Source organism: Macaca nemestrina, chromosome 10 (genome assembly GCF_043159975.1).
Source record: "Macaca nemestrina isolate mMacNem1 chromosome 10, mMacNem.hap1, whole genome shotgun sequence".
In the NCBI taxonomy this organism is placed as follows: domain Eukaryota; kingdom Metazoa; phylum Chordata; class Mammalia; order Primates; family Cercopithecidae; genus Macaca; species Macaca nemestrina.
In genome coordinates, this window is record NC_092134.1 from 110,485,984 (window position 1) to 110,509,725 (window position 23,742).

At 40.6% G+C, this 23,742-nt stretch overlaps 2 protein-coding genes across 13 annotated transcripts in view; one reads left to right on the top strand and one right to left on the bottom strand.

Moving 5' to 3' along the window:
- The window catches only part of LOC105484269 (antagonist of mitotic exit network 1 homolog), a 58,502-nt gene extending 39,207 nt beyond the window's left edge, over positions 1-19,295 (top strand). For 5 of the 6 annotated variants that reach the window (XM_011745754.2, XM_011745749.3, XM_011745752.3 and 2 more), the window contains 2 exons: positions 1,142-1,253; positions 18,054-19,295. In XM_011745754.2, coding sequence (XP_011744056.1) covers positions 1,142-1,253; positions 18,054-18,127 — 186 coding nt within the window. In that variant the 3' untranslated portion in view covers positions 18,128-19,295. Of the gene's footprint in view, positions 1-1,141; positions 1,254-16,674; positions 16,868-18,053 lie in introns of all 6 variants that reach the window. The other variant, XR_011609250.1, reaches the window with a different exon arrangement.
- Positions 1-23,742, bottom strand: part of LOC105484271 (electron transfer flavoprotein subunit beta lysine methyltransferase) — a 42,366-nt gene that overhangs the window by 7,566 nt on the left and 11,058 nt on the right. For 3 of the 7 annotated variants that reach the window (XM_011745758.3, XM_011745757.3, XM_071071920.1), the window contains exon 4: positions 12,709-22,767. In XM_011745758.3, coding sequence (XP_011744060.2) covers positions 22,424-22,767 — 344 coding nt within the window. In that variant the 3' untranslated portion in view covers positions 12,709-22,423. Of the gene's footprint in view, positions 1-1,252; positions 11,824-12,708; positions 22,768-23,742 lie in introns of those variants that run through there. The other 4 variants (XM_071071921.1, XM_011745759.3, XM_011745762.3 and 1 more) reach the window with 4 other exon arrangements.

Below are 23,742 nucleotides of genomic sequence, written 5' to 3' on the forward strand. Positions count from 1 at the left end.
TGCACACACATGTTTATAGCAGTACAATTTGCAATTGCAAAAATGTGCAATCAACCCAAATGCCCATCAATCAACGAGTGGATACAGAAACGGTGGTAAATGTATACAATGGAATACTACTCAGCCATAAAAACGAATGAATTAATGGCATTCACAGCAACCTGGATGGGACTGGAGACTATTCTTCTAAGTGAATTAACTCAGGAATGGAAAAGCAAACATCATATGTTCTCACTCATAAGTAGGAGACAAACTGTGAGGATGCAAAGGCATAAGAATGACACAATGGACTTTGGGGACTCGGGGAAAGGGTGGGAAGGAGGTGAGGGGTAAAAGACTAAAAATCGGGTTCTGTGTATACTGTTTGGTTGATGCGTGCACCAAAATCTCACAAATGACCATTAAAGAACTTACGTAACCAAATACCACCTGTTCCCCAAAAAACCTATGGAAATTTTTTAAAAATTAAAAAATAATTTTATCATTTGATGGACATTTGGGTTGTTGCCAGTTTTGGACTGTTAGGAATACTGCTACAGACATTTGCATACAAACCTCTGTGGAGACATATGTTTTCATTTTTCTTGGGTAAATGCCTATGAGTGAAATTGCTGGGTCATATAGCAAATACATGTTTTTTTAAATACAGTATTTTTATAAGATACTACCATACTGTTTGCCAGAGGGTCTGAACTAACATGTTTGAGATTTATGTCTATTAATACAAGTAGATATTTTTCATTTTAGCTGTTTTCCCTTATTCTATTCATAAAGCATTGATTTTCCCATTCTCCACTTTTTTTACTATTACAAGTAATACTACAAAAGGCGTATTTATAAATTGTTTCCTTGTGCACACGTAGAAGAGATTCTCTATAATATATATCAACGATTGGAATTGCTGGGTTCTGGGGCATACTCGTCTTCAGCTTTAATAGATATTACACGTTACTTTATAAAATGGTTGAGCATTTAACTTTTTAAGCTGCTCCATCCAAATTACTTCAGACTTACATTGGTCTTTTCTATATACTTTTTCTTGCAAGTAGATACCTGGTTCTTTCTGTATCAGAATGTTTCTCAAAATTGTTCGTACTGTTATTATAGATCTTTGTCTTCATTTGACTTTATTTTTGCATAGGAGATTCATATGGGACATTGTGTAAATCTGACTGATGGGGCTGTAGAAGCTGTCCTTACCTACTGTCCTCAGATACGTATATTACTCTTCCATGGATGCCCCTTGATAACAGGTGAGTGCGTTAGACTGGTTGGGTTCAAATCCTGGCTTCATCTTTTACTAACTGTGTGACCTTGAGTACATTACTTAACCCATTTCATTATTCAGTTTCCTCATCTGTAAAACAGGCATAATGAGAGTACCTACCTCATAAATACTATGTCATGATTATCTGACAATTCTTTTGTTTGTTTGTTTGTTTTTTATTTTTTATTTTTTGGGAAAAAGAGTCTCGCTCTGTCACCCAAGCTGGAGTGCAGTGGCGCAATCTCAGCTCACTGCAACCTCCACCTCCTGGGTTCAAGCAATTCTCCTGTCTCAGCCTCCTAAGTAGCTGGGACTACAGGCACACGCCACCACGCCAGGCTAATTTTTTTTGTGTTTTTAGCAGAGACGGGATTTCCCCGTGTTGCCCACACTGGTCTCGAACTCCTGAGCTCAGGCAATCCACCTGTCTCGGCCTCCCAGAGTGCTAGGATTATAGACGTGAGCTGCTGTGCCCAGCCTCTGACAATTCTTTATATGATGGCCTTGCACATAGTAAGAGCTCAATAAATGTTAGTCATGATAACGATAAATGAAGGTGGTGGCCAGTGCTCAATAAATGTTAGCTATGAAGAGGATTATGATGGCAGCAGTGATTGTGTTCATGATATTGAACATGATGCTTTATGTAAACAATAAGAAAATTTCAAGTTTATATTACATCTATCAAATACACTAAATGACTCGTTAACTATTATCAAACTGCAGACATTAGGATCAGAATAGCCGGGCACGGTGGCTCATGCCTATAACCCCAGTACTTTGGGAGGCCAAGGCGGTGGATCACCTGAGGCCGGGAGTTTGAGACTAGCCTGACCAACATGAAGTTTGAGACAGTCTTGCTCTGTTGCCCAGGCTGGAGTGCAGTGGTGCAATCTTGGCTCACTGCAGCCTCTGCCTTCCAGGTTCAAGTGATTCTCCTGCCTCAGCCTCTCAAGTAGCTAGGACTACAGGCGCATGTCACCACATCTAAGTAATTTTTGTATTTTTAGTAGAGATGGGGTTTCACCATATTGGCCAGGCCAGGCTCCTGACCTCATGATCCACCCACTTCAGCCTCCCAAAGTGCTGGGATCACAGGCGTGAGCCACCAGTCTAAACAATTATTCTGTAGGTTAAGTTATCCTGGAAGTTCCTTTGACAACTTCTCTTTTATTTTTAGGAAGTCCCTTTGACAACTTCTTACTTTTATTTTTAGGTTTCCAGCCTTAACCAAGGCTGTAACCATAGATTGTATCTGGGTATCAGTGATATCTGTAGTGAAGATTAGATCTTACTTTATGCAAAGACATTTCTTACGAAACTGGAGCCAGCAAGGACACTGGTGGCTGGGTGTGGTGGCTTATAACTGTAATCCCAGCACTGTGGGAGGCTAAGGCGGGTGGATCACTTGAGCCTGGGATGTCGAGGCTGCAGTGAGTCATGATCACCCCCACTGCACTCCAGTCTGGGTAACAGAGTGAGACCCTGTGTCAAAAAAAGAAATAAAGAAAAAAGAAAACAAGAAACTGTTAACTGGGGTTAGCTCCACAGAAAGTCATAAAGGAACAAGAGTAGGAAAAAAATGTCATTGTATACCCTTTTATATCTTTTGAATTTTATATCATGTGGATTATTTTTAAGCTATTAAAAATTAATTGGTTGGGCATGGTGGCGGTCACCACACAGATGATCCCTGACTTAAAATGATCAATTTGCAGTTTTTTGACTTTACAATGGTGCAGAAGCCATATGCATTTAGTAGAAGCCATACTTCAAGAACCTAGGCAACCATTTTTTTCACTTTCAGTATAATATTCAATAGATTACATGAGATAGTCAACACTTTATTAAAAACTAGGCTTTGTGTCAGATAATTGTGCCCACCTGTAGGCTAATTTAAGTGTTCTGAGCATGTAGGCTAGGCTAAGGTATATTGTTCAGTAAGTTAGGTATATTGAACGCATTTTCGACTTTGTGTATTTTCGACTTATAATGAGTTTATCAGGGTGTAACCCCATCATAAATTGAGAAGCATCTGTAGAGAGAAGCAACAAATACCAATTTTCTTTTTTCTTTTTTTGAGGCAGAATCTCACTCTGTCACCCAGGCTGGAGTGCAGTGGCACGATCTTGGCTCACTGCAACCTCCACCTCCTGGGTTCAAGTGCTTCTCCTGCCTCAGCCTCCCAAGTAGCTGGGATTACAGGCTTGCACCACCCTGCCCAGCTAATTTTTGTATTTTTAATAGAGACAGGGTTTCACCATGTTGGCCAGGCTGGTCTTGAACTCCTGACCTCAGGTGATCCACCTGCCTCAGTCTCCCAAAGTGCTGGGATTACAGGCGTGAATCACCATCCCCAGCCTAAATACCAGTTTTCAAGTCTGGAAAACATACTGGAGTGGTTAATCAGATTTTCAAACCAAGGAGTCTTTTGAGATAAATTATGTCATTATAGAGATCACTAGTAACCAAAGATATGTTAACAGATCATGGATTTAAGATAAATGCCGAGTTGGTTTGATTCCGGACAGACACCAGGAAAGCTTAATCACACTAAATGATTAATGAGTGCAATGAGCTTAATCACACTAAATGATTGCAATGAGCTGAGATCGAGTCATTGCACTCCAGCATGGGCAACAAGAGTGAAACTCCGTTTCCAAAACCAAAAAACAGAAAACAAATGTGGTTGAGCATCCTTTTTTTTTCTTTCTTTCTTTTTTGTTTTTTTTTTTTTTTTGAGACTGAGTCTTGCTCTGTTTCCCAGGCTGAAGTGCAGTGGTGCAATCTCAACTCACTGCAACCTCTGCCTCCCAGGTTCAAGTGATTCTTCTGCCTCAGCCCCCCAAGTAGCTGGGATTACAGATGCCCACCATCACGCCCGGCTAATTTTTGTATTTTTAGTAGAAATCATGTTTCACCATGTTGGCCAGGCTGTTCTTGAACTCCTGACCTCAGGTGATCCGCCCACCTTGGTCTCCCAAAGTGCTGGGATTACAAGCGTGAGTCACCGTGCCCAGCTGGTTAAGCATGCTATAGTGGAAATAACTTGAAGTCATGGTATTAACTAAATTTTCATTAAAGAGCAGGGGAAGAATGATCCTTCAATGGATAGCTTTGGAGGGACCAAGGGAGACAAAAGTAGAGTTGCTGTTGATGTTGTACCTTAAGAGCAATCCTTGTTCAACATACAAATTAAAATACCATTATAGGCCAGGCACAGTGGCTCACCCCTGTAATCCCAACATTTGGGAGGCTGAGGTGGGCGGATCACTTGAGGTCAGGAGTTCAAGACCAGCCTGGCCAACATGGTGAAACCCCGTGTCTACTAAAAATACAAAAATTAGCTGGGTGTGATGCTGGATGCATATAATCCCAGCTACTTGGGAGGCTGAGGCAGGAGAATTGCTTGAACCTGGAAGGCAGAGGTTGCAGTGAGCCAAGATCATCTTACTGCACTCCAGCCTGGCAACAGAGTGGGACTCCATCTCAAAAATATATATAGAGAGAGAAAACAAAATTTATAAAAATCTAAAAGATATATGATATAAATGTAACTCACTAAAGAAGCATCTTAGATTTTGTATTCCCTGTATATTTCAGAGCAATTCTATTGGTTTTACCTTCATATTTTTATGTTGGTGATGAGAAAACACTTTACCATTTGTAGGTTTCAGTAATTGAAATAATACTTTCTGGTAGTATTCTTCAAATATACCCCAGGACCCATTTACGTTCTTAAAACTTATTGAGGGTCCCAGGCGGGGTGCAGTGGCTCACGCCTGTAATCCCAGCACTTTGGGAGGCCGAGGCAGGCGGATCACGAGGTCAGGAGATCGAGACCATCCTGGCTAACTGGTGAAACCCCGTCTCTACTAAAAATACAAAAAAATTAGCCGGGCATGGTAGCGGGCATCTGTAGTCCCAGCTACTCGGGAGGCTGAAGCAGGAGAATGGTGTGAACTTGGGAGGCGGAGCTTGCAGTGAGCTGAGATCGCGCCACTGCACTCCAGCCTGGGCGACAGAGGGAGACTCCGTTTCAAAAAAAAAAATCATTGAGGATCCCAAAGAATTTTTGTTTATGTATATTTGTTCAATTAAAATTTGTGTTAAAACAGATAAATTTTTAATAGACATTCATTTTTTTAAAATCATAAATCTGTTACCTAGAAAAGAGATATATTTTCATTCAGATCATCACTTTTCAGATCATTGTGGATACTCTTCTTTGATACCCCAAAACTCAGCAAGTGGTAATTTCTTATGGGTTGTTACAATGTGGAAGTTGAAAACATATCAATGAACTTTTCATACATTTGTGTTTATGATCCACTAATCTGTTTTGAATTTTAAGTTGATCTTTACCAATGCATGATTTTGTAACATCATGCACTGGCAGTCTGGAAGATATTGGTTCTCCGAGTTATACAGATCTTTTAAATATTGACACATTTTATTATCCAAAACAAAAATCAATTGTTAATACCATGACTGATGTCATTAGAACCTTTCAATTAGAAAGGTCCTGGATAGCTTTCAAGATCACAGTGGCAGCTATGAGGCTTCCAAAATTCACTTGAAAGCCAAAGCTTTATCACTGACAACAATTTCTGTCATTTGTTTTCTTTGAAATGACAGCCTTGGCCGGGCGTGGTGGCTCACGCCTGTAATCCCAGCACTTTGGGAAGCCGAGGAGGGTGGATCATGAGGTCAGGAGATCAAGATCAAGATCAAGACCATCCTGGCTAACACAGTGAAACCCCGTCTCTACTGAAAATATAAAAAAGTTAGCTGGGTGTGGTGGTGGGCGCCTGTTGTCCCAGCTACTCAGGAGGCTGAGGCAGGAGAATAGTGTGAACCCAGGAGGCGGAGCTAGGAGTGAGCCGAGATTGAGCCACTGCACTCCAGCCTGGGCAACGGAGCGAGACTCCATCTCAAAAAAAAAAAAAAAAAAAAAAGAAATGGCAGCCTCATTTCTTCTATTTTCATGAAATAGTCTGTCAAGTACTCAAATAAGAATAACCTTACACTGTAGTCATTGTATCAGTCCATTTTCTCACTGCTGATACAGACATACCCAAGACTGGGTAACTTATAAAGAAAAAGAGGTTGAATGGTCTCACAGTTCCATGTGGCTGGGGAAGCCTCACAATCATGGCTAAAGGCGAAAGGCACATCTTACATGGCGGCAGACAAGAGAGAATGAAAGCCAAGAGAAAGAGGTTTCCCCTTTTAAAACCGTCAGATCTCATGAGACTTATTATCATAAGAACAGCACAGGAAAGACTTGCCCCCATGATTCAATTACCTCCCACTGGGTCCCTCTCACAACACATGGGAATTGTGGGAGCTACAATTCAAGATGAGATTTGGGTGGTGACACAGCAAACCATATCAGTCATTCTTTTAAAAAGTGAAAATGGTGTTCCATGAAAAAAGTAACTAGTTCAGTTCACAACCCTGAAAGGGCCTCAGACTATAGAATATGCAGACTACACTTTGGGAACCACTGCTTTATGGTAAAGAAAAATTATCAGTCACCTTCAGCATTTGCAACAAGAATAGCATATCATTTTCTGGCTAGGTGCGGTAGCTCATGCCTGTAGTCCCACACTTTGGGAGGCCAAGGCAGGCAGATCACTTGAGATTAGGAATTTGAGACCAGCCTGGCCAATATGGTGAAACCCTGTCTCTACTAAAAATACAGAAATTAGCTGGGCATGGTGGCGCATGCCTGTAATCCTAGCTACTCTGGTGGCTAAGGCAGGAGGATCACTTGAGCCTGGGAGGCAGAGGTTGCAGTTAGCCAAGATTGTGCCACTGCACTCCAGCCTGAGTGACAGGGTGAGACTTTGTCTCAAAAAAAAAAAAAAAAAAAAGAATAGCATACCTCTTTCAAATCACTTCTTATATTTTTGTGTGGTTGCCAGAAGTGGTAGAAGTAGACATTGAAATGGCAGGAGTTCAAAATATTTGGAATAAAAATATTTTTGATCTGGAAGATCACAGTTGGCAAATGCTGGACTAGGTGATACTGTTACATAAATGATCTAAAAATGACCTTTGGGGCCCCATGTTGTTTACTTCTTCACAGCAACCAGAACTGTTAGCTCAAAAGCCCATCAGCACCAAATCAAATTTTTACACATCCAATTGTTTAAGTATAGCCTACATAACCAAATTATTAGCCATCTAGAGCCCACCTGCTTTACATACCCTGCAAACTACACTCAACATCTACTATCCATAGATAAAAACCCCGGGCTATAAAAGACCCCAACCCACTGCTGCCCTTTGGAGCTCTCTAACCTAGAGAACCCCCAGTCTTGCTGCTAAACAACATCATGACACATACACCCTCTCTAGTCCTCCAGGAATGCTCTTACCCTGCTCCTTCTGGGTAGTGGCCACCCTACACTGTTGTTGCCTTTGGAAGCTCTCATGCTGTGAGGGACTTCCTGGCATACAAACCTGTCAAAGCGCTGTCCAAAAAGAGCTTGTTGTGTCCCACTGCCACCTTGTGGTCACATCTTTTTCCTTGTTCTGCCCTGAAATCCTTCAGATTCACTACAGTTACATGGTATGCCATAACATAAAACAAAAAGTGTTTGTATGTCCAAAAAGTTTGTGAAGTGCAGCATGCCACTATTATGAGTGTTAATTTGTCAAAGACTCTGAGAAATACTATACCTAAGAAACTGTTTAACTTTATTTGTCCAAGCATTTCCAAATTTCTAGCACAGAACACTTTTTTGATTAACCTAGCCAACCTATTGTTATTTTTCTGATCCCTGATTTCACAGAATAGGAAAGTGAGATATTGAAATGTTATTTGTGGCAGGGTGCGGTGGCTCATGCCTGTAATCCCAGCACTTTGGGAGGCCAGGGTGGGTGGATCACTTGAATGCAGGAGTTTGACACCAGCCTGGGCAACATAGCCAAACCCTGCTTCTATAAAAATTTTTATTTAATTAGCTGGGCATGGTGGTGCACGCCTATAATCCCAGCTACTCGGGAGGCTGAGGTGGGAGGCTCACTTGAGGCCCCAGGAGTTTGAAACCAGCCTGCGCAACATTAACTGAGACTCGCTGTCTAATAAAATAATAATAGTGCTAAGACTAGAACCAAAATCTTAAGATACAGTAAAACGAGCACTGATCCCATCCCCACCATCTCTCCAGAACATCGAATAATCACTTAACTCTTATGGATCTCGACTTTGCCTTGTGCATAATGGCCAATTATCATAACATTGAGAGATCTAATATTAGTAATAATGCAAGAGGCCGGGTGCAGTGGCTCACGCCTGTAATCCCAGAACTTTGCGAGGCCGAGGCAGGTGGATCACCTGAGGTCAGGACTATGATACCAGCCTGACCAACATGGTGAAACCCTGTCTCCACCGAAAATACAAAAATTAGCCAGGCGTGATGGTGTATGCCTGTAATTCCAGCTACTCGGGAGGGTGAGGCAGGAGAATTGCTTGAATGCGGGAAGCAGAGGTTGCAGTAAGCCAAGATCACGCCACTATACTGCAGCCTGAGCAACAAGAGCAAAACTCCATCTCAAATAAAATAAAATAAAATAAAAATAATAATGCAAGACTTCATACAATGTATTCAACCTTGAGTCATCACATCCAAAAAAAATTTTTTTAATAGTTCATATAAAATGGCTTTTATTAATAAACTTTCTTTAAAGAGAAAAAAGTTGAAGAAATTTTAACTACCCAGATCATTTCTAGTCTTCCCACTTAACCATGAGTACCCCTAAATCTTCTATAATGATATATTTTTGCTAACATCATTGAATGGAAGTAAAGTGGGCTAACATGTTCGCCTTATATTTGATTTTTAATTTCTTCTTTTTCCAAGGAAGATAAATGCTGGTTGTGTTTGTGGGGGTTTTTTGTTTGATACATGGAAGCCCTTTCTTCTTTCATGGCACCTTATATAACATGATTCTTCTCATATATGCATATGAGTATTTAAGACAATAAAATTTATATTCTATAGAAAGTACTTACTATACTTGCATATGCATGTGCAATTATCTTGTTACCCTCAAAGCAACGTGACTCCCAAATTAGCACTGCTCACTGTAATTTCCCATCCGATCTCCTGAATTAACCTGTTTTCTCAACTATGTTTCTAAGTATTTATAAAATTTCTTAACCTTGGTCAGACTAAAACATAACTTCACATTATGAATTAGGACTTGAAACTGTTATAAGTACTCTGAGATCGGTTTCTGCTGAAGAGATAAAAACTAAGCTGCTATTAGAAATATGAAAATTATGGTTTTGGCTGGGTGCAGTGGCTCATGCCTGTAATCCCAGCACTGTGGGGGGGCCGAGGCACGTGGATCACCTGAGTTCAGGAGTTTGAGACCAGCCTGGCCAACATGGTGAAACCCCATCTCTACTAAAAATACAGAAATTAGCCGGCCGTGGTGACGGGCGCCTGTAATCCCAGCTACTCGGGAGGCTGAGACAGAAGAATCACTTGAACCCGGGAGGTGGAGGTTGCAGTGAGCCAAGATCGTGCCACTACACTCCAGCCTGGGCAACAAAGAGCAAAACTCCATCTCAAAAAAAAAAAAAAAGAAAAATATAGTTTTATAGTTGTTATAACAGCGTGAAAATAATTTTTAATACTAAATCTTTTTTTTTTTTTTGAGAGGAGTTTCGCTCTTTGTTGCCCAGGCTGGAGTGCAGTGGCGTGATCTTGGCTCACTGCAACCTCCGCCTCCCGGGTTCAAGCAATTCTCCTGTCTCAGTCTCTCGAGTTGGGATCACAAGCGGGTGCCACCATGCCTGGCCAATTTTTTGTATTTTTAGTAGAGACAGGCTTTCATCATTTTGGCCAGCCTAGTCTTGAACTCCTGACCTCAGGTGATCTGCCCACCTCGGCCTCCCAAAGTACTGAGATTACAGGTGTGAGCCACTGCACCCGTCCTAAAACTTACCAAAGCATTTTAATTCCATTAGGTCTTCAATGATTATCAGTAAGTTCAACTTACATACCTTTGCTAATCTCCTGCAACAGACATGCATTGCCTTTTCTCATAATTATCTAAGCATGTTTCACAGTATTCAAAGACATGGAGGATTTTAGAAGAGCAATAAAGGAGTTAGACAGTCCTTATGTTTTACCCTGAGAGGCAGGAGAATCCAACAGGAAATCTGCCGCTTTCCATTTAGTTGACTTGAATTTTAATCTTAGGATTTGTTCCAACCTGATTTAAAGGACAGTTCTTTTTTTTTGAGACTGAGTCTCACTCTGTCGCCCAGGCTGGAGTGCAGTGGCACCATCTCAGATTACTGCAACCTCAGCCTCCCGAATAGCTGGGATTAAAGGTGTGCACCACCACGCCTGGCTAATTTTTTTTGTATTTTTTTAGGAGAGATATGGTTGCACCATGTTGGCCAGGCTGGTCTTGAACTCCTGACCTCAGGTTATCCACCTGCCTCGGCCTCCCAAAGTGCTGGGATTACAGGTGTGAGCCACCACACCCAGCCAGCAAGTTCTTTACGTAGATTCTGGATAATATAGATGTCAAGATTAGCCACAAAGAGCCAAAACAGTATTTAAAATTTTTATTATTTATTTATTTATAAATAGAGACAGCGTTTCACCATGTTGGTCAGACTGGTCTCGAATTCTTGGGCTCAAGCGATCCACCCACCTTGGCTCCCAAAGTGCTGGGATTACAGGCGTGAGCTGCCATGCCCAGCCAAAACAGTATTTTAAGACCCAAGTGGTTTGCGTCAGGGTTTCCCTTTAATTAAAGCTGATTCCTTGCTTAAAGGATAACTCATTTTTTTATTTCATATTTTTCTTAATTCTATATTATTCTGTTTCCTTGTTATTCATTCATTTCATTCATTACTAATCCTGCATGACATGTTTATTTTTGCCAGATCACTGTAATGAAACACTAGGACTTTGATCATTATTTGTAAAAATGTGTTCAGCCGTACTTTTTTCACTGTGTGTTCTATAAAAATGTCTAAATTACATTTTCCTTGAACATTTGAAAAAAATACTTTGTTAAAAGTTTGTATTTCTCGGCCGGGCACAGTGGCTCACGCCTGTAATCCCAGCACTTTGGAAGGCCGAGGCAGGCAGATCACAAGGTCAGGAGTTTGAGACCAGCCTGGCCAATATAGTGAAACCCCCGTCTCTCCTAAAAATACAAAAATTGGCCGGGCATGGTGGCGGGCGCCTGTAGTCCCAGCTACTTGGGAGGCTGAGGCAGAAGAATCACTTGAATCTGGGAGATGGAAGTTGCAGTGAGCTGAGATGGCACCATTGCACCCCAGGCTGGGTGACAGAGCAAGAGTCCGTCTCAATAACAACAACAAAAAAGTTTGTATTTCCCATAGTTTCTTCTTCTTCTTGGTGTTCCAAGTGCTCCTACCATGAATCTTTCAAAAAATGCTCTCCATCTATATTGTCATAGATTTTTACAGAGGTGGTCAACAGTTCCTTAGAGGTTGGGAGGCAGAACGCTATACCTTTCCTCACCCATCATAAGGATCAAGGCTGACAGTCCTATAAGAAAAGTGAGGTTAATAAGAGAAAGGCGTAACAGGTTTATTTGGTCAAAGATTATAGGAGACTTCAGAAATGAAGAGCCAAACACCCAGGGAAAACTGCTTGTTTTTATGCTTATGAAGCATGGCCAGCCATGTAGAGATGTGACTGGAGAAGAGAATGAGCTAACAGTAACAGAGTGGAGAAACCCAGCAAGGCCTGTTTGTTCAGATTCTTCTTGGCCTTTCTGTGTGACATTCCTTTTTCCAGGGTATAGGGCGGGGTCCACTCTGGAATGAGGGCCTTAGGATCTCCTATCCGACAAGGGTACGTCAGAGCATTTCTTTATGGCCAGCTCCTGGGCAGAAAGGCTGGGGAAGTTTAGAGTAAGATTTGTAGGTTTTATGTCTTCCTTTGGGGAAAAGAGTTCTAGTTTCTGTGACCCACCTTGGGGAAGAGGAATCCTGGTTTCTGTGACTCACTTGGGGAGAATGAAGGGTAGGAGATAGGAGGGCAGGAGAAGGTCACAGACCTTGGTTCTGAGGCGGATTCTGAGGCCTTCCAATGTCCTTTAGTTCAAAGTACTCAGCATGCCAAAGTGCCATACTTTGGGGAATCCTTTTCTGAGCCCCAACAAGGTCATCTATACAACTCCTTCATTTTAAAGATAAGGGAACAGAGATACAATTGATTTAAGTGGCTTGCCCCACATCTTAGAAATAGTTGATAGAACTGGAAGTAAAACCTAAGTCATCTGAACCACAATCTATAATTCCTTCCTGAGCCTCTAGTGTAAACTGGCTTAACTGTTACTAGGATAGGGAAACAAATAGGAAGGTGACATCAAGCATCAGTCGTGTGATTAGCATAAATGACCCGTTAGCTCTTTTTCAGTCTGGAGAGTACGTGTTTCTTTTTTCTTTTCTTTTTTTTTTTTTTTTTCTTTTTTTTTGAGACGGAGTCTCAGTCACCTAGGCTGGAGTGCAGTGGTACAATCTCGGCTCACTGCAAGCTCCGCCTCCCAGGTTCACGCCATTCTCCTGCCTCAGCCTCCCGAGTAGCTGGGACTACAGGCACCCACCACTACGCCCGGCTAATTTTTTTTGTATGTTTAGTAAAGACAGGTTTCACCGTGTTAGCCAGGATGGTCTTGATCTCCTGACCTCGTGATCCGCCCGTCTCGGCCTCCCAAAGTGCTAGGATTACAGGCGTGAGCCACCGCGCCCGGCCAAGAGAGTATGTGTTTCTATAAAATGTTCTGCCAAGGGATTATGAAATACTCAGCGACCCCATAGTTTTTCCCTGCAGCATAATAAAGGCATTGAATATTCTTGTTTAAACCCACAGTCCTAAATACTCTATCTTCATAGGAAGAAGCTGCCTAAGGAGACTAATATAATACTGCCATCTAGCATCAAAAATTTTAAATTACATAAAAATGTTCCATGCTTACTATTGGAGGGAAAAGCATCTTCCTATAATGTGCAATAGTGAATTCCCACAGAAGAGTGACAAATGTAGACAGAAGACAAATATTTATATATAACGTTTGATAACTAACATATTCACAACTTGGAAAAATGCCAAAATTACTGTAGATACAGCAGCTAAAATGAAATTGGGAAGTGTTGGCTGGGTGCAGTGGCTCACACCTGTAATCCCAGCACTTTGGGAGGCCAAGGCGGGCAGATCATGGGGTCAAGAGATCGAAACCGTCCTGGCCAACATGGTGAAACTCTGTCTCTAAAAATACAAAAATTAGCTGGGCATGGTGGCACGCACTTGTAGTCCTAGCTACTTGGGAGACTGAGGCAGGAGAATCGCTTGAACCTGGGAGGCGGAGGTTGCAGTGAGCCGAGAACATGCCCACTGCACTCCAGCCTGGCGACAGAGTGAGACTCCATCTCAAAAAAAAAGAAAGAAATTGGGAAGTGTTAAGTCTCTAATTTTGTTCTTTTTCAAAATTCTGTTGACTGTTCTGGGTCCCCCCAATTCTCATACAAATATTAGAATCATCTTATCAATTTCTTTTTGTTGTTGTTGTTGTTGTTGTTGTTGAGACAGGGTCTCTGTCACCCAGGCTGGAGTGCAGTGATGCCATCTCAGCTCATTGCAGCCTTGACCACCAGGGTTCAAGCGATTCTCCCACCTTAGTCCTCCAAGTAGCTGGGACAACAGGTGCGCACTACCACTTCTGGCTAATTTTTGTATTTTTAGTAGAGACGGGGCTTCACCATGTTGCCCAGGCTGGTCTTAAACTCCTGAGCTCAAGGAATCCGCCTGCCTTGGCCTCCCAAAGTGCTGAGATTACAGGTGTTAGCCACCCTGCCAGGCCCCATCTTATTGATTTCTGCAAAGGATAAAAAGCCAGCTTGTATTTTGATATGAATTTCACTGAATCTGTAGGTAATTTGGGAAATATTGCTATCTTAATAATATTAAGTCTTTTGGTCTGGATTTTTTTATTTAGATCTTTAATTTCTTTCAATAATGGCCTATAGTTTTCAGAGTGTAAGTTTTTCACTTTCATTCGATTTATTCCTAAGTACTCTATTATTTTTGATGGCAACATAAATGGAATTATTTTCTAGTTCATTCTTGGATTATTCATTGTTGGTATATAGAAATACATTTGATTTTTATATATTGTTCTTGTACCTTGCTGAACTCATTTATTCTATCTTTTTAGTGAATTCCTTGGGATATTGTATACACAATATAACATCATCTACAAATAGTTTTAGTTCTTCCAACCTGAATGCCTTTTCTTTTTCTTGCCTAATTTCCATGACTAGAACCTCTGATACAATGTTGGATAGAAATGGCAAGAGTGGACATCCTGGCGGGGCACGGTGGCTCACGCCTATAATCCCAGCACTTTGGGAGGCCAAGGCAGGTGGATCAGGTCTCAAACTGCTGAGGTCAGGAGTTGAGACCAGCCTGGCCAGCATGGTGAAACCCCATCTCCACTAAAAGTACAAAAAATTAACTGGGCATGGTTGAGGGCGCCTGTAATCCCAGCTACTCGGAAGGCTGAGGCAGGAGAATCACTTGAACCTGGGAGCCAGAGGTTGCAGTGAACCGAGATCACATTATTGAACTCCAGCCTGGGCAACAAGAGTGAGACTGTCTCAAAAACAAGAGTGGATATCCTTGTCTTGATCCTAGGGAGAAAACATTTAATTTTTCACTATTAGCTATAGGTTTTTCTTGTTTGTTTTTGAGACAGGGTCTTGCTCTGTTGCTCAGGCTGGAGTGCAGTGACATGAACACACTCACTGCAACCTCTGTCTCCCAGGCTCAAGCAGATCCTCCTACCTCAGCCTCCTGAGTAATAGGGACTACAGGCATGTGCCACCACACTCAGCTAATTTTTAAATTTCTTTTGCAGAGACAGGGTCTCACTATATTTCCCAGGCTGGTCTTGAACTCCTGGGCTCAAGTGATCCTCCCGCCTTGGCCTCCCAAAATGCTGGGATTACAGGCATAAGCCACTGCACCCTGCCAGCTATGGGTTTTTCATAGATGCCCTTTATCAGGTTGAGGAAGTCATCTTCTATTCCTAGTTGGTTGAATGAGCATTGGTTTTTGTCAACTGGTGTTTTGTTTTGTTTTGTTTTTTGAGACTGAGTCTTGCTCTGTTGTCCAAGCTGGAGTGCAGTGGCAGCATCTCAGCTCACTGCAACCTCTGCCTCCTGGATTCAAGCAATTCCCCTGCCTCGGCCTCCTGAGTAGCTGGGATTACAGACACCCACCACCATGCCTGGCTAATTTATTTTTTGTATTTTTAGTAGAGACGGGGTTTTCCCATCTTAGCCAGCCTGGTCTTGAACTCCTGGGCTCAGGTGATCAGCCTCCCGAAGTGCTGGGATTCCAGGCGTGAGCCACTGCACCCAGCCAAATGGTGTTTGTCTGTTGAGATGATCATGTGGTTTTAGTTCTTTGTTCTATTAGAATGGTGTAGGTGGTAAGCTGAATAATGCTCTCACCCACCCAATGATATCCATGTTCTAATGCCCAAAATGTGAGTATGTTATGTTACATAAGGTTGCCAATGGAATTAAAGTTGCTAATCAGTTGATTTTTAAGTAGGGAGATCATCCTGGATTATCTATGTAGGCCCAATATAATCATAAGGGTCCTTAAAAGTAGAAGGACAGAGAAGGACCATAGAGATGGCAGCTTGAGAAGGACTATGCCCAATGATGCCCACTTTTTTTTTTTTTTTGAGACAGAGTCTCACTCTGTCACCCAGGCTGGAGTACAATGGCGTGTTCTCGGCTCACTGCAACCTCCGCCTCCCTAGTTCAAGTGATTCTCCCACCTCAGCCTCCCAAGTAGCTGGGACTACAGGCGCGTGCCACGATGCTTAGCTAACTTTTTTATTTTTAGTAGAGATGGGGTTTCACTATGTTGGCCAGGCTGGTCTCGAACTCCTGACCTCATGATATGCCTGCCTCAGCCTCCCAAAGTGCTGGGATTGCAGGCATGAGCCACCGCACCCAGCCCAATGTTGTTCACTTTAAGCAGGAAGGAATGCAAGGAATGTGGTAGTTTCTAGAAGCTAGAAAAGTAAAGGAAGTAGATTCTCCTGTACAGCCTCCAAAAAAAAAAGATAAAACTTGCCTCTAAAAAGTAATGCAGACCTGCCCACACCTGATTTTAGCCCAGTGAGACCCATTTTGGAATTCTGACCTTCAAAACTGTACGATAACAAATTTGTTGCTTTAAGCCACTAGGTTTGTGGTAATTTGTTACAGCAGCAATAGGACATTAACATAGTATACTCATTGATTTTCAGATGTTAAACTAACCTTGCATTCCTATGATAAATCTCAGTTGGTCATGGTATGTAATCCTTTCTTCTAGTGGCTGGATTTGGTGTGGCGTTTTGTTGAGCATTTTTTAGTCTACATTAATAAAAGATCCTTGTCTGCAGTTTTCATGTGACGTCTTTGTCTGGCTTTGGTATCAGGGTAACACTGGCCTCACAGAAAGAGTTGGAAAGTGTTTCCCCCCTCTTCTATAGCCACCCAGCTTTGTCATGGTTGCCATTTATATGGTATGTCTTTCCATTCTTTTACTTTCAACATAATTTGAACCTATCTTTGATTTAGATTTCCTCTACAATAACCAATAATATTTTTATGACCATCAATAAAACTGCATTTATCTTACTAGCTACTTTTTTAAAAAATGGAATTGTAAACCTTTGTTTTCCCAATGATAATAACTTTTCATTTCTATACACTCTCTGGTTCTCTTACTGGTAATAAACCTTGGTATTTTTGCTTAATTTTGTTTAACTTAAAATAAAATTTTGTCACTGTATATGTTGGGCCCATCTTTTTTTTTTTTTTTTTTTTTTCCTACTGGTCTGTGAAATCTGTCTAGGAACCACCAAATTACAGGATTTCCAAGACTGGGTTAGGTTGTATATAAAACATAAGTTGTATATAAAACATAAGTTGTATCTATGGAAACAAGTCTGTTAAACTTATGAGTAATATTTAAACTAACAAAATTTTATCAGTATTTTTGCTTTAATTCAGATTTTTTAAAGACATCCTAAAACTAGGATGGAAACCATATCAAAATCATGACTGTACATTGTGAAAAACTGAAAACATCTAAATGTCCAATAATATAGATCAGTTAAATTACAGTGTATTTATATAATGGTTATCTATTTAAAATCATGTTTTATAATAGTATTATACAGACATGGAAAAATGTTCAACTACAGGTCAACTTGTCACATTCTGGTGACTAGTACCTCCTCTAACCCTTTGGGTGTGTTGCAGCTTCCCAAGGTGGTTTATTGGCTTTCTTTAATCCTACTTTTTTGGTAAATATTCCCTTAATTAAATGCTGTTCAGTCACTCCACTTTAGTGAATCATCTATTTCCAGCTAAGATCCTGAAAAAAGTTATTAACCATTAACACAGGTTAATGGTGAAATTGCACCATTACTGTGGTTGGTGGAAATTATGATGAAATTACACAGAAAACAACAAATGCCTGTTTTTTTTTTTTTTAAACAAGTAATACTGTGATAGGTGCACTACACCTAATAATAGTAAGGGCTACCGTTAATTATTAGCGAGTTAGTTGTATACTGTGCTTTATAGATCACCTCCTTTAATCCTTTAAATAACTGTGTATTAATATCATCTCCAGTTAGACATGAGGAAACATTAAACATTTATTATTGTCAATTAATATATTGTCATTGTTTTCTTTTATAGATCATTCACGAGAAGTGTTGGAGCAATTAGTAGGCCCAAACAAACTAAAGCAAGTGACATGGACTGTTTATTGATGCTTTTTTGAAGATGATCAATGCTAGGAAAGCTTATCAAAACTACTTTCCCAGGAAACCATCTATAGAGATTTGCATTCTATTTAATGTTAACACTACTTTTAATTATTTTGTCTTAAGTTATAACTCTCAGAGAATTAGCTGAGTCTTGGTATATACATGTTTGTGCTTTACTCTTAAACATCTTAATAGTGCTATTATTCTATATCTGTTGGATGAGTCATTATTTTTGAAATGATAATCCTAGCATGAACTCTGATCTATGGTGTTGGATTTTGTTTTTAAAATAACTTTAAAATTAACTGTTTTCCCTTGAGATTTCCTTCTCCTATGTAGGTATTTGAGTTATTGTTGTAAGCTTACCTGTAAGTATAAACCTTGGGAGAATCTAAGTAAACATATTTCTAAAAGCATAGTTACCTTCCTATTTTCTGGCTCTTACCTTCCTGGAGTATTTAAATACCCATTTGCCAAAAGCAGACCTGAACATCAAGCCTGTTAATTCTTAAAAGAATTTAGGTATTTGTTTCACTGAAATGAAGTGACTTATTAGCCATTCAGTGTATTAGTATTACAGAGGCTCTTGCCCAGCCTCTTAGTTCATTGAATTTTATGGCTACTCTTCCCAATTACATTTTATTCATCTGTAAGCTTTCCTTCCTTAGCAAAATTGCATTCAAAAATGTGTAAAAATGAGTAAATACAGAATATCACTACAGAGATTTGTATCCTCAGGTTCTACTGATTTCACATTGTGAAATAAACAGCAAAGGTCTTAGTTTTCAAGTGAAAACTTTTTGGTAATCACAAAATTACCTGACACATACCATGCTTAAACCAACCCCCAAATTTAGCATATTCATTTTGCCATGAGCCTGTCTTGTTGAGATTTTCTTAAAAGATTTCTTATTTTGCCTCTGATGTAGTGAAAAACGGGGTAAGTATGCTAACTTTCTTGTGTATGTTGGGGGGTACTTATTCAACTCCATTTCTTGTCCTTACTATTGCTTTATAAATGTGGTATGTTTATAGTGTGGCTATATATGTTGCCACTGCAAAGGTGGCACATATGTATATATGTGCAAAAAGGGTAAGGCCTGTTCTATCTATGAAATTTTTCTAAAGACGAATTCAATAAAATTTAATACTGAATATTTAACCAAGTCAATCGTATTTTCCCCTTTTTGCAGAAACCAGTTTTGACTTTTAAGTTGTGAGCTTCTTTGGGTCTTTGAAGGATTTATCTTCCTAAAACAGTTTGCAGTTTTATTTTCCTCCTTTTTTATGTTGCTAGTTGTATTAATTATTTCTCACCACTCTGTTTAAAATATCTGTACCCCATCTAGTACCCAGTATTCCCTATCACCTTTACCTCTTTTTCTCCTTACTACCTATCACCATCTGATGCCTGTTTTACTTTTCATTTGTTCATTATGTCTCCCTACTCTAGAATATAAATTTTGTAAGGACAAAATATTTATCTTTTTTTTTCATTGCTGTATCCCTATATCCCCAGTGCCTAGAACAGTGCCTGGTATATAATAAGCACTCAAATATTCATTGAATAAGTAAATATGGAAAGAAATAAAGGAGGAAAGAAAAAAACACCCAGTAATACCCAGCCTGGCCAATGTAGCAAGACTCCATGTCTACAAAAAATACAAAATAAAAAATCTAGCCAGGCATCATGGTGGTGCATGCCTGCAGTCCTAGCTACTAAGGAGGCTGAAGTGGGAGGATTACCTGAGCCTGGAAAGTTGAGGCTGCAGTGAGCATGGTCACATTGCAGAACTCCAGTCTGGATGAGAGAGCAAGACCCTGTCTAAAAACAAAACAAAACAAAAACCTCAACAACAACAACAACAAAAATTTCCAGTCTCTAGTCTGATTTATATGTTCTAATATAAAGAGATTGGAAGTCATCATTCCCATCCTCACAATAAGAATAAAGCTGAATAAACTGAAAAATCAACAACACTTAGATCCTAATTTATTTAAGGTTAAAGAGCAAATGCCTCACATATTAGAAATGCAGATACAAAGAACCACAGCTTACAGGGAGCAGAAGCCTTTTGCTGGAGCCAGTACCAGTAGGAACATTTATGCTATAATTCCTGAGTTGCTGGAGGCTCCATGTGGATGGACTTAAAAATCAACAGCTCTAGCCTGGTGCAGTGGCTCACAATGGTAATCCCAGCAATTTGGGAGGCTGAGGCGGATGGATCACCTCAGGACAGGAGTTTGAGACCAGCCTGGCCAACATGGTGAAGCCCTGTCTTTACTAAAAATACAAAAATTAGCTGGGCATGGTGGTGCATGCCTGTAATCCCAGCTGAGCATGGTGATGCACGCCTCTAATCCCAGCTACTTGGGAGGCTGAGGCAGGAGAATCACTTTAACCCAGGAGGCAGAGGTTGCAGTGAGCCAAGATCGTGCCATTGCACTCCGGCCTGGGTGATAAGAGTGAGACTCTGTCTCAAAAAAAAAAAAAAATCAAAAGCTCCAGGAATCTGTCCATAACCATTATCTCACCAGGTGTGGTAACCCTGCCGTCACTCTGAACCTACACTGCTTCTGGGAGCTGCCTAACTCACAGATTGTTCTTTGCTCAATTAAACTCTGTTAAATTAAAACAAACCAACTCAAGGGGGCCCACTCCTAGGGGAGACACCACACTTTCATAGTTTTACCTCCAGGATACCTACCAGGTTCTCAGGGTGAGGATCAGAGAAAAATCCCTTCTTCTGGTACGAGGATGGGGAAAGTAACCATTTTGAAATATGCCCAAGCATTCAATTCTCCTTAACAAAAGCCAGCTCTCAAGGGAAACTATTTTACTAGAGCCTAGCAGACCTGGGGGAAAGGAAGTACCCAGCTCTAGCCTCCTCTAGCCTTCCTGTCTCACCAAAGGGACAAAAGAAAAGCTGAAAGCACTTGTGAAGGTCACAGCAGGAGCACAGGCTGACTTAACTGACTGAGACTTAATCACAGAACTATAGAACATACCTTCTCCCATACTTTATCACATCAATTAGGCTACTGTATAATAACAGGGAATTACAGGTGAAAAAAACTGCAAGCTTCAGACTCTATATAAGAAGGAATCTCTAGGGAAACTCAAAGATAACAGGGGAGACAACAGCAAGGACACTAGAGGAAAATTTAGCCTGTAATAGCTACACTACAGCAAACAATAGCCCTACCCAGATTTTAAAACCTCATGCTACCTTAGTTTACCTGCTTATTTATCCAATACATCATGTCTAGCTATCAACAAAAAATTACAAGGCATGCTAAAAGACAAAAAAACAGTCTGGAAAGACAAGCATCAGAACCAGACTCAGATATGGTAGACATTTTAGAATTATCAGATCATAAATTTAAAATAACTGATTAACATGCAAAGGGCTCTAATGCGAAAAGCATACAACATGCAAGAATGATGGGTGACATAAGCAGAGAAGCTATAAGAAAAAATCAAAAGGAAGTGATCGAAATAAAAAACACTGTTAGGCTGGTGTGGTGGCTCACACCTGTAATCCTAGCACTTTGGGAGGCCAAGGCGGGTGGATCACCTGAGGTCAGGAGTTTGAGACTGGCCTGGCCAACATGGCAAAACCCAGTCTCTACTAAATATACAAAAATGAGCCAGGCATGGTGGTGCACACCTAAAATCCCAGCTACTCCAGAGGCTGAGACAGGACAATCACTTGAATGTGGGAGGCGGAGGCTACAGTGAGCTGAGATACGCGCCACTGCACTCCAGCCCGGGCAACGAGCAAGACTCCATCTCAAAAAAAAAAAAAAAAAAAAGCCCAGAGTTCAAGGTTGCAGTGCTCAATGATTAAGCCTCTGAATAGCCACTGCATTCCAGCCTGGGAGCAGAGACTCTGTCTCTAAAAAAAGAAAAAATATATATATTCTTCTATGTTTTGTTTGTTTAATTAAAAGTTACATCACAGTTGTTCTCAACTACAGAAACAGATCCGGCTACAATGTTTCATTCCTCTGCATTACTTAAATGCTGCCACCATTGAGTATGGCATTGTATAATCATATTTTTTCAGTGGTTAAAATAGAAAAAAATGCAGATAGAGATGTGTATAATTGGCATGCACAGAAATACAGAGCCAGTTACATGACAAAAGCAAAACTCTAAACCTTCATATTTTAAAAACAAGATTTGCCGTTTAACAAGAATTACATTCATTAAACTGGAGAGTATCTCCTATAGAGAAAACTCTTAGAGTCAGATCCAAACATTACTATATTCATACCTGGAAGCACTTCGACAACTCAAGGCTGAAAATCCCACACTGTGCTTGTTGTCAGTCCACTGTTTTCCTGCCTAGTAGGCTCCAAAAGTGAATATTCTACCACTTTGTGCAGGTGATGCTGAATGCTGTGTCCACTGAACTGGGGCCGCCCAGGGTCACCAATCAGTACTCGAGTTCTATAGGTCCAGAAGCACTTCTTCAGCCACTGATGAAGACTATCTGCAAGGTTTTCATCATAAAACATATCGCCAAGAACAACAAGGTCCCACTTATCTTGTTCCAAATTCAAAATGTTTTGGATTAAAATAGGAAAAGGATTCAGTCGGTTCAATTCACAATTTAGTGTAATAGCCATTCCTGCAACTTAAAAAAAAAGAAAAAAAAGCACAAAATGAATTGGTATATGCTAGGCTGTTAAAATTCCCTGTTGATTAAATAATTTAAAAGATCTGCTAACAATATATTTTTCTTCCTTTTTGTTGAAAGTTGTTGTTTAAAGAAGTATAAAGGTTATCTCAATATAAGCTATACCACAATTTCCAAATATATGACTGGATATCCTGAAAACAAAACAAACAATTCAAAACACCTAGAAATGCTGGGAGTTTTAGGAATATTTGCTGATTTCATTAACCAAACTATTGTGGTTTTTACTGTGAACAGGAAAACAAGTCTTGGGCTTGATTGAGCATGGCAATAAATTAGAACTGAGACCACTTGGCTGAGCGCAGTGGCTCACGCCTGTAATCCCAGCACTTTGAGAGGCCGAGGCAAGCGGATCACCTAAGGTCAGGAGTTTGAAACCAGCCTGGCCAACATGGTGAAACCCTGTCTCTAATAAAAATACAAAAATTAGCTGGACATAGTGGTGCATGCCTGTAACCCCAGCTACTCGGGAGGCTGAGGCAGGAGAATCACTTGAACCCAGGAGGTGGAGGTCGCAGTGAGCCGAGACCATGCCACTGCACTCCAGCCTGGCCAACAGAGTGAGGCTCTGTATCCAAAAAAAAACAAAAGAACTGAGACTCCTTTATAAAATAAAGGTTTTCAAGGACTATATTCTCAGTGAAAGGGTAGATCAAAAGAAAATCAGATCAAATAAAAACTTACCTGTCTCAGCCTGGGTTCTAATGGAATAAAAATCACCCTCAAAGACAGGCCAACACTCACTTGGGTTTGGGGTCAAATAAACACTATTTACTTATTTCAGGAAATTCCTAACCCATAAATTAACAGAAGTGCTCCCTCCAGGATGTCTGGCAGACACAAATCCTCTTGGGAAAAATGTACCATCTACTCCGACCTCAGGGGATTCCTACAGATAATGTCCCAGTGCAC